Source organism: Crassostrea angulata, chromosome 6 (genome assembly GCF_025612915.1).
Source record: "Crassostrea angulata isolate pt1a10 chromosome 6, ASM2561291v2, whole genome shotgun sequence".
In the NCBI taxonomy this organism is placed as follows: domain Eukaryota; kingdom Metazoa; phylum Mollusca; class Bivalvia; order Ostreida; family Ostreidae; genus Magallana; species Magallana angulata.
Window position 1 is genome coordinate 28,456,940 of NC_069116.1, and position 14,161 is coordinate 28,471,100.

A 14,161-nucleotide genomic window follows, 5' to 3' on the forward strand; every position below is an offset into this window, starting at 1 on the left:
CACGAGACATTTGACCTTTAATTGAAAACCATACTCTACTTATCGAATTTGACCGTTGAAACGATCTTAATGTATCTTTGAAAAATGAAAAGTCACGAGACATTTGACCTTTAGTTGAAAACCATATTCTACTCATCGAATTTGACCGTTGAAACGATGTTGGTTTTTCTCTAACTAATATGTATTCGGAATTCTCTTGAACAACTGTTAAGCAATTTGGAGTGATTTACCATTTCTTCTTGTCATGTGGTGTCTAGCAACCGAATATTAGGGTTTTCGCCGATATCTGAATAATCTAATCGAAGGAAAAGTTGGAGCAGGTGAGAAACGCACGCGAAATATTAATGGTGATTCATGCAGGGTATGAAGGTGGCGACATTGCAGAAAATAAACATAACTTGCGTTGACGGGTTATGTGAATTTTTTGTGCAATCATCGCTACCTTCATAATCCTTAGAATCATCGAAGATGGCACTGTATTGTTTATATATACATCTTACTATTAACAAATTAATAAATGGGTTGTAAAAAGGAAGTGAAATTAATTTATTACTGTAAAAGAACATCAGTACGTTAGCTAAAAGAAACAGCCAAATCGTCTCCTATATTCATCATGCTTATTACGTGCAGTCCGTGATGTTTCTTAGGTCGCTGTAGGTTTCGACCAATCGAAAAACATTGCGCGTATATTTCAGTTCTGTTAGTCTCTATAGAGTTATGAATTAACTTTATAAGTTTCCGTAAAAAATAGAGGGAATCTATGGTGGCATATCTCTGCCCCTTGTGTGCAAGTTATTTTTCTATCAAAATGAAATATGTTGACATGCAAAATAAATATGTTGACTTGCAAGATGATTATGTCAACATGCAACATAATTATGTTGACATGCAAGAAAATTGCAATCAGATAAGAATTAGTTACCATATGCACATGGCAACTTTTACCGACTGGTGCTTGCAACTTTACAATCTTGTGGTTCTTAAAAAATTCAACATATGGCAACTCTGATGGTCTGAAACTATCCATTGAAAACATTATTATCAAATATTATATCATTTAATTATTTACAAATAAGCCAAATATTAAGTTTCCGTCCGGGGTTTTTTTGTACATATTTGTACATATTTTTTTGTATATTTAATATATACGGTGTGACTTATTGTGTAAGATGATACATTTTGGAAACATGCATCAAATATAAATAATACATTGATGTCTTTTCCAATGGATTTTTTATAATTGCATTTTCAATTGCTTTTGAAATCATCTGTTGTACACTTTTAGAATTGCCTTGAAATATAGTTTGGTCCCTTTCTGTTTGGTCAGATGAGACGGTCTTAATATAATTTTGGAAACATGCATCAAATATAAAACACATTGATGTCTTTTTCAATCGATTTTTATGATTGCGTTTTCAATTGCTTTTGAAATCTTCTGTAGCTCACTTTTAGAATTGACTTGAAATATAGTGCGGTCAGTTTCTGTTTGGTCACGTGATATAGTCATGATTTATCTTGGAAAATTCAGAGTCGAAGTCACGAGACATTTGACCTTCAGTTGAAAACCAAATTCTACTCATCGGGTTTATTTGACCGTTGAAACAATGTTGGTTTTTTCTATAACTAAGATGCACTTGGAATTCTCTTGAACAACTGTACAACAAATTGGAGTGATTTGCCATTTCTTCTTGTCTTATGGTGTCTAGCACCCGAATACAAGGGTTTTGCCGATTAATCTATTCGAAGGAAAAGATGGCGCAGGTGAGCAACGTAAATTATTAAGCACTGGGTCTTTCAATAAAGTATCTACATCCTCATACATAGTTTATTAATTGGAACTTAAATATTCCTCTTATCATCTTTGATGTTCATAACTAATCACTGATTTAGGCGAATCAAAGTTACACGTAACAGTTGTTTTTGTTTATATATTAGAGAGAAACCATCATGCTAGAACAGGAATATAACTAGGGCTTTAAAGTCGAGTGGAAGCTCAGCGATGAATTTTTGGCAGAAGTCCATTGTTTTGAATTAATTTGATCTTTAGTAGCTATTTTTGTCAAGGACTTACAATATGTAAATGTACCCCGGTAAAAATACGTATGTAGCTACTTGTACTGACTGGTGCATGTGATATTATTGTATGCACCCTTTTGTGTTGTATCATCTTAATATTACATAACTTTATTGTTGGAAACACTCATATCTGTCAGAATAATGCGAGGGAATTCTTGTAAAAAAAATGCTCTCGTATTTCCTGGACAATCAAATGCTGATCTACATGTAAAATAATTTGCTGGAGAACGTAGTTATAAACTGTTTCGGGAAGAGATATCAGTTACATGGTCTAATTTTTAGAATACATAAAAAATGTACCCTCTTTTCCACCCTGTATAGTATATTTGTACAATTTGAATAGTAATTTTTCTTGTTATCCAATACGATGATGTAAAATCTATATCAGTATACATGTACATGTAGCTTGGATAGCATTGAAAGCGAAAATTAGAATATAACGAGGAAATTAAAAAACAAATTCGAATCTGCTTTAAAGATATGTTTGTTTGGCTACTATTTAAGCCGATAATGACCAATCATAACCGAGATTTATAAATATATATTTATATATCATCAATAAAATACCCCCCCCCCAAAAAAAAATGTTTTTTTACTACTAAGTACTTCCTGAAATATAAGTAACCTAATGTCTCTCGGAAGAATGATATGAAATTTCATTCCATTAAAGAAAGCTAACGTACATGTAAAACTAGTCAGCAAATGCTACGTCATGTATATGGTTCTGTCATTGTTTTGTGAATGCCCTTATGTATGCTATATATTGATGTAAAAGAAATCAACCGTTGAGAGTTTTACCGTCAAAAAGTCATTCCACAACAAACTATCTCTTACTTTGCTTCAATACACTGATTTCCGACTTTGTTCATGCAAGAGTTATGATATTGAATACTGTTTTTTCAACGAAGGTTTATAAACATAAAATGTGAAATTCCGTCGCTTTCAGTCATGTATCATTTTAAAAAATTATATATACAATACATCTTGCATAAATATAGGGACCATAAATGCATTTTTAAAATGAGGAGGAAAAAAGAACGCTGTGCTTAAAATATCTGCGGATTTCTAATCTTTAATAAAGCTGCTTATCATGATAATACACACTGGAGGTTAAACGGCGGCGAGAGACAAACTGTCTGCATATACATGTGCATGTAAATCTCTTTACCAAGCTAGCTACCTTATTCACTGCCGACTTACATGTAACGTTAAATGAAACCAGCCAGTGTGTATTATCCCACATTTCAGTTTTGTCACCCTCTACCCCTACCCCATTTTAACAAAATTACGCTCTTTACAAAATATAATATCATTACTAGTATATAAGTCATGTCACAAACATATAATATATGTAATTCTACATTTTCTTAACGACCAAGAACAAATAACAAGTATAGAAATTAATTGACAATATTTTTTCTTGAATGCATGGGAAAATGTTTCCGAAATATAAAAAGAGAAATGTCACTTTTTTTTTCAGTAAGTTTCAGGTATTTCATTCACGTTGCAATTGGGGCTCGGCCTCTTACTAAGTTTTATTGAAGGATGAGTGATATGATTATGAGATCTGAATGGACCGTGGTCATTACATGTCGGGTGTTAAATCATTGTCCGCCCTTTGATCTCATGGTCAAGACACAAGTTGAATCATAATTGACCGTTCAACGCTTATTCAATACCACGTGTACTTCTTTTTATCAAATGGTTTGGGGGGGGGGGTGTCTAGGAGGCATGAAGTCAATAAGGATTGAACCTATAATCTTTTATTATATACTTGACAGAGTCGTGCTGGTTCAGAGATCGGATGTACATACATGCTTTAAAAATAGATTACACCTAAACATTTAAACGTAAGTCCAATCGAGGGATTTCGCTTAAATTTTCGAATTGCAAAATATTAATGTTTCCTCGCCCGGTAACCAATTGAATGTATTGATTTTAACCGCCCTTGAATTGGGATCAAATGTTGTTGTTATTGCCCTTTTAATATTCCAGTGAGATTGGTGTTGTTTTGTGCGCGTTAGATTTTAACATAGATGTATTTCTGTCTGTAGTGCTGTTATCCCAATCTATGTGCAGTATTTTGTCTTTGATATCGTGTCAGTAACTGGGCTTGTTTATACGAAAGTGCATCATGGCCTTCGTGGTTTCACAATGTGATTCATGTTTCAATAATGCGTAGCATAGTATCGTTTCTAGCCAACTTTTAATCTTGATTTGAAAGGCGGAAAAAAATCAAACGATTTATATCTATTTACGTCGGCAATTATTTGCAAAAAAAGCAGATAATATGTTTTGAAAAGGTGAACTTTTCTAATGCAGTAATATGACTTTTACATACTAAAATTTCAAAGGTTTTTATATACAAATGATTCGGTCTTACCGTTCTTTTTTTTTTTCAAAGGAGAGGGATATTCAAGGTGACAGTGTGCGTGACGAAGAGCACTCAATATCCCCTGAAGTGACGTATAACAATTCTGTTAACGAAATTATCCACCCCCTCTAATTTCAGCGATTGTTGTTGCAAGATCACTATACTCTTTAACGAGCAAGCAATACGAAATTTAGATTAACTGATTGGTCAACAAATTACCCGTCAGATCTATCTAATTTAAATATCCTAATGTTTTGCCATAAGCTTTATTTAGTAAAAAAAAAAAAAACCACCGAAATATTTTGCTTTCAAATCTGAAGGCTTTCCTTTACAGATCCCTTTGTTTTAAAAAAAACAATTAATGTAGTCTAAAAATGGCCACGACCATCCAGTCCCCTCTCTATATGAGAGAGAGAGAGAGAGAGAGAGAGAGAGAGAGAGAGAGAGAGAGAGAGAGAGAGAGAGCATTCTATGCCCATGTTTTACGTGCCCAAATTGAGCGAGACTTGCTTTCGACATTTTTTTTTGTCAATATGGTATTGTAAATGTTTTGTTTTCCTGCAACCTAGAAAAAAAGGTAATCCGGATCCCTTTCAGAATCGCAATCTAGGCCTTGTCCATATAGAGGTTGTACTCAAATGAATGGTCACAAACATGTACCCGGTGTAATGCTTATAAAGACAGTGACGTTTACTGTTTGAAAGTAAGCTGTACTCAAATCTGCTTATATTACTACTGATTCCATCGTTTGTTGTTTTTTTTTTAACTATAGCTCTTTCTTTACCATAATGACTGTTGTTTTCCATCTCTTGTGCTTTAATCAACACTCTACAGCTTTTGATCTCCATTAATATTTATTTCGTCTACATCAAAGTGAGAATTGTCAACCAATATATTTGATTTTACAGTTCAGTCAAAAACTTTTAAAAATTAAAAAAAACCCTGTTATTTATATACATTTGTATTTATAGAAACATAATTACATTAAAATGTCACAATTGTGATATACATGAACATAACTTATTGTGGTGATGGTAATGGAATGGCGATCACAATGATGGGTATGATAATGAAGACAGCGAGATTCTAGTCACAGATAAAAGTGTAATAGAATGCATATTTGGCACATTATCTAAAAGCTTAACATGGCTTTTTTTTTTTGAAACTAGCAGCAGCTACAGCCGAGTTTGGACTCGGCCTTTGTAACAGCTTTTGAAAGGCGTGTTGTCGACAAGGTGGAAGAACTGACAGAGTTCTCACGCGACAGAAGTGTCTGCGCGACAGTTTTGATCAAATTGTCGAACACGTCCGAGATTTCACTATTGTTGTCCAAGTTCACTTCAAAGTAAGGCAAGTTTAAGTGGTCTGCGAACGACTGTGCACGTTCTGTGCTCACAACTCTTTCGCGAGAGTCTCGCTTGATTCCGACCAAAACAATAGAAATTGAAGTGCTATTGCAGTAATTCATCAGGTCGTTATACCTGTTTAAGTAAAGTGAAAAATTCTTAGTTCATATACAAGAAATTGGACATTGTTAAGATATACAAAAACCTTCTTTCTGATATTTTGTTATTTTGTTTGATGTCTGACGTATGTATCCCTTACCAGTGTTCAATATTGACGAAAGATGTCTCCTCCGAGGTATCAAATACAATTAGACAGCCCTGTGATCCTCTGTAGTAGGAAGAAGTAACGCTTCTGTACCTCTCCTGCCCTAAAAGAAGGTAAAACTGCGTTTTAAAAAACAACAAAATATGCAGATTGTGACACTAAACTATTTAATGGATAATGGGACATACTATAGGTAGAGGTCATAGGACACAGATTTCAGCAAAGAAATTAAAGTTACTGAATCCTTACCCGCTGTATCCACTATTTTGAGATTGCAGCTCCATTCTGCTGTGGTCAATGTATGTTGGTAATACAGTTGGCTGTTCTGGTTTTTGTCTCGATCATAACCACAGTATTTCTCCACAAGCGTCGTCTTACCAACTCTAGAATCTCCGATTACTATAAATTTCAAATGCAAGTCCTTTTTGTTTCTTCTAAAGAGTCTGTCTTTGTTGTTAATGGACGTTGGTTTCACTGAATACATCTTGTAAACTATTAATTCGGATATCAGCGATTTAAATATGTACCCCGCATTAAAAAAGTAGATCGGTTTTTCTCACGTGAATTGCTTCAATAGACAATGAGCTTTAAAAGGAAACTGAAATCCGTCAGAGTCGTGTGTTAAAGGTTGAGGTAAAGATAACAATATATGACAGTCATACCTGTACATCAGTACTAAACTCGGTATGTCCACAATTGAGAACAAGTGCGTTATAAGTTATAATAGTACTTTCCTTTTGGCTTAGTCCTATTTATACTTTTGTCCACCACCTGAACAAAGGTGTATCTGGTAGCATAGTGGGAGGAGCATCGATTAAATGACATACGTTCGTCTCTTTGATTTTCCTGTTCAACTTTTCGAACTATGTCCAGGTGTCGCTTTGGTCCTCAAGGCCACACGTAGCTTGTCTCAATAGGGGTATTATTTTTTGAAAGGGTCCGCATTATCCGAGATGAATAAGTTCATTTTACGGTTGACCTTGCACTTTGACGACAACAGTCCAGTACCTTAGCTGAACGTTTTAAAAAGATAGAAAAATGTCCAGTTAAAGTCGTGTTCAAATAAATGCAAGTTGATCGGTCGCAAATTTTACATTTAGATTATTTGTGAAATATTGTTCAAGAAAATTTCTTGAAAGTAATGTTGCACTTTCAATGAATATTAATTAATTAAATCAAAACCACAATTACTCTTTCCATCAAAATTTAATAGTTTATTTTTATTCTACGGATTCTCATTTAGTTGGGTTTTTCTCGAGATTAACCATTATTAACATGAATGTAACGCTTAGAATTAATGAACTTTTTTTCGGAATACTGGCCGACGTTCATTTTTGTTTCGGCGAGCAGCTAATTTTTTTTTAGAGATAAGACAGACGTAGCCTTCTTAAGGTGTTTTCCAGATTAATCAAGATCGCAAGAGGTACAGACAGTACCTTATTGAATATGCATTGAGTTTTGCCCAAAAAATTAGTCAAATTCATAATTGAAAGTAAATCTTGTTTTAAGAATTGTAATTGTGCATTACATTCCATATAAATGCATATGTACATGCAGTGATGACAAGCAATGGATCATGTAGCTTTTATAAAATATAAAAAAAAATTATCAAATATTTGTGTGAAATATTTGTAATCTCTTTTTCTTTTTTTTTTTTTGGTTTAGAAGCAAATTCATACAATCCTTGGAGTAAATACTATTTATTCCAGAAAATTATCTGGAATCTTGCAAAATATCACGTAGTATTTACCATGCAACTCCTTGAAATGTTATTTTTGCTGACCATTTCATATCAGTTGGGCGTCGTTGTTTGCTGTCCACCGTTCGTTGGCAATCAAATACGTGTATTCAAAAGTTGCTGGGTGTCCTCGATGGTAATCAAGACATTTCAGTTTTGCAAGAAAAGGAAACTCTCCTCCCCCCCCCCCTCACTCGTGTGAGTACGAACCATCTGTGTAATGAAATTATTTCCGCTTTATATCTGATTTTTCAGGATCATTGGGGTTTTTTTAATATTGTTAGTTATAGGGTCAAAAAGATTTTTTTACCCCTTTCCCACCATAATCAACAGGTAATATACGAATAAATTAAGATTTAATTAAAACAAGATACAAACGTTTGATGATAATGCTTGTACATAACAGAACTTGTTGACATTTCAACAGAATGTTACATTAACTTTTTAGTTTGAATCGTTGGTAGAAAGAATAAAGATACATTAAGTTAGTAAAGTGATGTATGGTGAACTTGAATTGTTAGTTTGTCAATGACGGCTTCAGTGCAGTGATGCACATTCTATCCCTTTTGAACTCGAAAATGTTGCTTTAAAAATACTTTAAATAGACATTCATCAGTGCTTTTAATCATTTCGCCAATTCAAGAAATAATTGCGTCAGTTTGGTCACAAAAATGTTGTTTTAAAATGGTACTTTAAAACTCTTCTCATCACTTTACATGTTCTTTATTCCACATTTTGATCTGCTTTCTTAAAAGTATCCTGGATTACGCCCAAGTTCGAAAAGGTGAAACTTCTCAAGATAATAACGCATCATTGAATCCTCAAAATAACCTTGTAACCGCGCCTAGACTGCCTGTCGACCAAACAAGATCAAACATGACCAAACCGCAATTGTCCTGGTCGTGTAATGAGATAGGTGAGATTGAAGATGACTGTTAAGGGTATTAAGAAACTTGGCTTCGTAAAGTCTTTGTATCCTATTTGCTTGGTGATATATATCTTTTAAGCAATGATATAAAACTTGAGAAAATAGAATTCATTAATTACAGAAATTGTCCATTTAATTTTATTCATATTCGGTATTATTTGCATGGACAATGCAAAAAAAAGGAAACACACGTTTAACAAATTATAATTTGTAAACTTGATACATTTAATTCACCCATTGTCTTTTTCTAATGTTTAGTTTTTAAAAATTTTTAATGTTTTGTCCAAAAAAACTTTTCATATGAATTTTATATTTGCAGTTTTTGCCATGAGCAAGATTTAAAGAGCAATTTTATAAAACACATTATAAAATATATACCTGTACATAATGTATCTTAATTATACAACTTGTAAAGTCCTATTTTTCGCAAAATATTTTCCATGCCTGCTTTTCTTGCAATAAGAAAAAATCAAATCAAATTCTTTAGAACACGAAAAACATATTATCATCTTGATTGCATTTTAAAATTTAATTAAACTGCAAGCAACACTTATATTCACGATCAGCTAGCAAAGTAAATGTTGTCAATTATTCAAAAGAATATCTGACAAGATTTCTGTACATGCTTGCCAGAACCTTCGGCTTATATACATGTGTATATATTTGTGTCAATAGTAAGAATTTGGATTGGCTGAAAAAATTAACATTCATTTGTTAATAATATAATAGATAGACGTGTACGGACTACTTTCTTTCAAGTCTTACCAGATAAAACAACCTAACTTAATGGACTCAAATCCAAGTTTTAAAACTATTTTCGAGTGTTAATACAGCGTTTCTTTTGATTAACAGTGTTATATTTTATCCATATATATAAACTCGAAAATGAGTAGAGAGTACTTATACGAAATGAAGTAGTCAGAATTATTTTTTTCATTTCCAAAAAAAAAAAAAAAAAAAATACAACAGTAAAAGTCTTTTACTGTTATATACTAAAGGTTCTTAAAAAATTAGTGAACTGTAAAATGAATAGTTTAGCGATGTGTAGGCAGTGAGTTTACATGACAAGTAGATCCACATTTCGTATCAAAATGTTAGTTTGTCTTTAGTGTGGGCCACCATCTACCAAATTCCATGTTACCCGAAACACTTTGTCGTTATCTGAACTTGTGCATTCTGAAGTCGTTTTAAGGTTATTTTGGGGACGTGTAAAATAGCAGACCCCATATCAGACAATATCACGTAAATCTTTGTCCTAGACATAAATAGTCGTGAACAAAAGTTGTAAAACATGTTCAGCAGTAACTTATTTATTTTAAATTTATTTGTAATCTATATTAAAACAATCCAAGTTATGTGTAAAGCATCACCAATTTTTTGAAAGCTTCATCCACTTAAAGAAGAGAGAAAAAGATGATTATATGCATGTTAACGGTATCGTATTAGTTCAATGCTGAAAAAAAATCCGAATATTACCCTCTATAGTAGATTGTTGTATACCTTAAAACCGCCTTTGGATAAATTCAGAAGTCCATGTGCCTATCACAAATATCTGATAACGTACAATATTTATTAGTTTGACTCTTCATGTTTTACTAATGACTGTTTTAAATTGACTGCCAACGAGAAGATATTGTTTTCAAACTAAAAGATGAAAGTAATGATTCTCCCCTATAATAAAGTACTTTCAAAACTGAAGTGTATTTTCATTTTGATCTACATCATGAAGATGTTGTTTTTAATTTTTAAGCAAGATGTTTTCCCTCTCCCACTCTGTTTTAGATGGTCATTATTTATACTTTCTTCAAATTTAAGTCATATACTCACTCTCAGCACTATCTTTTTACCCGACCTAGATATTTATATAAAGAATAGATTCGATATGCAATCTGAAGTTTAAAGGTTATTTTTAGGACATCTTCAAATGGAGTCATTGGTATGTTGCATATACGAAATTTAACCTTTTTAAACTAACGCATATCTTTGTCCTTGTTAAATACATGTAGATACTTGTCCTTGATAAAAAGATTAAATTGGAGTAATGGAAAATTAAGTATTGTTTAAAAACCCTTTTCAGTGTGAAACAGAGCTGCATCGGCCTGTCGATTAAAGGTGCAAATTCAAACTTCCGCCAGAGTTCGTTTCACTTAAACGGAGACACAGAGGACTATGATTAATTTAAACGATAAAACAAAATATCAACGAATATGTAGAAGTGACAATTGTGAAAAAGAAACAAAAGCTGAAATGACCAAAAACATAATTTTGATTTTTTAACGAAAACTTAATTGACCAGAAACACTCTTTTAATCTCTACGAAAACTGAAATGTCCAAAAACACACTTTTAATCGCAACGAAAACTGAATAGACCACGAAAACTGAAATGTTTAAAAACACACTTTTAATCGCAACGAAAACTGAATAGACCACGAAAACTGAAATGACCAGAAACACACTTTTAATCGCGACGAAATTGACCACACTTTTAATCTTGCTCTCGATAAGACGTATAAAATGATTTGGAATGAGTAAGAGGTTGTGATAGATTAAAATATTAGTATTTATCATGATGTTTGCTGGAGAGCATTTAACTGTGCATGCAAATACAGACACGCCTTTTTTTCTTGCTACGTTTTGTTTTAATTCCACCTTAATCAAGTTATCAAAAATATGTCAATGTTTTTTGCATGTAGGCCTTTTACTTATTTGTCAAACATAACCTTTGTGTACTCTTGTCTGGATGGGGTTATTTTGAGGGCAAGAAGTATTGCAATCTGTAAAGGGGTTAACATATCAAGGTAGAATAATAATCTTTCTATATCTACCGCAAAATATAACTCTGAGATATTTAAAGAATGTTCGTGTAGAGATTAGGGTGAAGAAGTTATTGACACATCAAACATATTAAAGAAGAACTTTTTTATTGTATTTATCCATACTTTCACAGTTTTGTTTCAATGCTTGAAAGCATATCGTGCTCAAATTAATATTTTGTTAAATATAAATACGTATAATATGGTATGCGTATAGACTGAGTGAAGAGATTTTTCTAGTAAAACTAATAGCAGTTTGTTGAATTGGTGGAGTCCTAAGATATAACCCACGGGAGTTTATGCTATAAAAAGTTTGGCAAATTAAAATTACACGATACTGTAAAACTCGTTGAGTACGAACACGGTTATAGCGAATTATTGGATAAAGCAAAGTTTTTTTTAGTCCCCAATAAAATTCTTAACAAATCTTTGCAAAATTTTACGGTTATAACGAATTCGGATATAACAAACTTACGGATATAGCGAAATGATTTTGAGTCCCGTGGAGAGGAATAAAAGCAAAATTTAACACTTTTATAACGAATTTCTTTACAACTTAAGAAAGACTGCACTACCATTTTACATAATAGTTTGAATGAATTTATCTTCATATAATTTTTTCAACTCCCATTCCGATTCTTAAAGCTATCAAATTAATGCATTTTTATTTTAAGCCTCAATTAGAAAAAAATATGGTCTGGTGAAAGAAAATATGTTTATAGTGAATTCGCTATAGATATTTTTACGAATTCGTTATATGGATATAACGAATTACGGATATAACGAAGTAAATCCATTGGTCCCAAGAACTTCGTTATAACTGAGTTTTACTGTAGTTAGTACGGAAAGGCAAGCTTTATCTTGGCCCATTTATTTGGGCATTTTTAAAAATACTTTTTCACCTTTTCAAATCATATTCATCGATAAAGACATAACTGTAATTTGTAAAGATAAATTTGTTTCTCTGTCATGATAAAATAATAGCATACCAAAAATAATATTGCATACATTTCATAAATCATAGAACCGTACTCTTCTGGAGGTTTCTGGAAGTTTTCGATTTTTGTGCAAATGAGGACAAATAAATATTGATAAAAATTTTAATGACTTTTTGATTTGAGTTACTTGTTTTAGGTGTTTCATGAAAAAGGATGTAAAAGACAAATCGACTTAATGATATGTCTGTGCATGTTTGAATTAATAAATTTATAAAAAAAATCTTTTTACAGCAAACTTTAAGCCTATAGATGTATTTTCAACCAAAACATTTTTTCCAGTTTTTCACACAAAAAAATCAACAACAATGATAAATAACTAAGTAAGACAAAATAATTTTTATTTTTTAAAATGAAATCATAGTTTTGAACGATAATTTTAATGCGATAGTAAATTGTTGAATTTTTGATTAAGCATTTGACCATAAACTTCAAATGATTTTAGCAACTAGATACATGTAACACTTACCGTAGAAGCATCAAATTTTGTTATTGTTGCTATTGATATTATATATTAGTGCATGCTATATTTTTGTGTAATGGCTACTTTAAGACACTATCGTTCATTTAACATAAAAGTGAAGTGCATGTTATTGCAGTTGTTGATCTAGCATACGTTCAAGGCGTTTTTGCCATCGCCAGTAAAGTAAATACTGAATACAGTTTGCACTTAATGCACCTAAAAAGTCGATTTTAGGTCATAAATTCACACGTGTAAAAATGTTATGCTATACACGTTTCAGATGGTCAACTATTTAAGATGTGACATATGTTTTTAAAAAATATAAAGTTGTTGGATAACAGATAAATTAAGAAAGCTTAAGTGTATTTAAGGGACAGGTACGGCCAAAATATTAACATTTCTTGAAATAACTTGTTTCTGCCAAAGTCTGACCAAAATTGTTTAAAAATTAATACAAAAAACAAGAAATACATGTATGAGGTTTTACATACTGTTTTTTATGATTATGCATACAAGTAAAGAACAATTCTTTTTGTAATCACTTAAAACTGCACCGCTGTAAACTTAGGTTGAAAATGTAACAATCTGAAAATAAATATTAACAAAGGTCATTGGTGTCCATTGTACAACCATTTGTTGAGAAAAAGGTTGAAGCTTGCTTATTTAAATTATTCGATTATATTGCTTTATTGGATCGAAATATAAACACGTGCAACTGTATGTGTTTATGATGTGGCTTCATACAAGCACGATAATTTGGGGTGAAATGAGGGGCATATTAAATGATATGTACTTTGGCATTTCATGAAGTGATTGTCTGATTTATCTACAAACAGTCTAGTTAAATAGATACGCCATCTCATTTGAATGTCATGTTGTATTTTGTTTAAACTGATGTCTAAATGTATATACGAACTAAATCAAGGTCCAGTGAAATTATTGACAATGATTAATAAAGTAACGTCCTTATTGCACAGAAATAATGGTGAAATATATAATTCTATTTGATTGAAATGCACCGGTATACAGGTAAAACTGCAAGAAATGTTCAACATATGTTTCGAGTAACACGTGTTAAAAATCCATTGAACATATGTTAAACAAATGAATTTATCACAGTATGTTGAACAGATGTTTGAAAAATATTGTTAAGATATGTTTG

General features: G+C 32.0%; 2 protein-coding genes across 2 annotated transcripts in view; one reads left to right on the forward strand and one right to left on the reverse strand.

Annotated features, from left to right (window-relative positions):
• Positions 1-14,161, forward strand: part of LOC128189339 (uncharacterized protein SAV1875-like) — a 31,167-nt gene that overhangs the window by 5,764 nt on the left and 11,242 nt on the right. The window lies entirely within an intron of this gene.
• On the reverse strand, positions 5,396-6,884 carry LOC128189337 (uncharacterized). Its single transcript, XM_052860906.1, has 3 exons — positions 6,311-6,884; positions 6,056-6,164; positions 5,396-5,931 (listed from the first exon to the last, which is right to left on the reverse strand). The coding sequence occupies exons 1-3, from the start codon at positions 6,543-6,545 to the stop codon at positions 5,616-5,618; spliced, it is 660 nt and encodes a 219-aa protein (XP_052716866.1). The 5' UTR covers positions 6,546-6,884; the 3' UTR covers positions 5,396-5,615.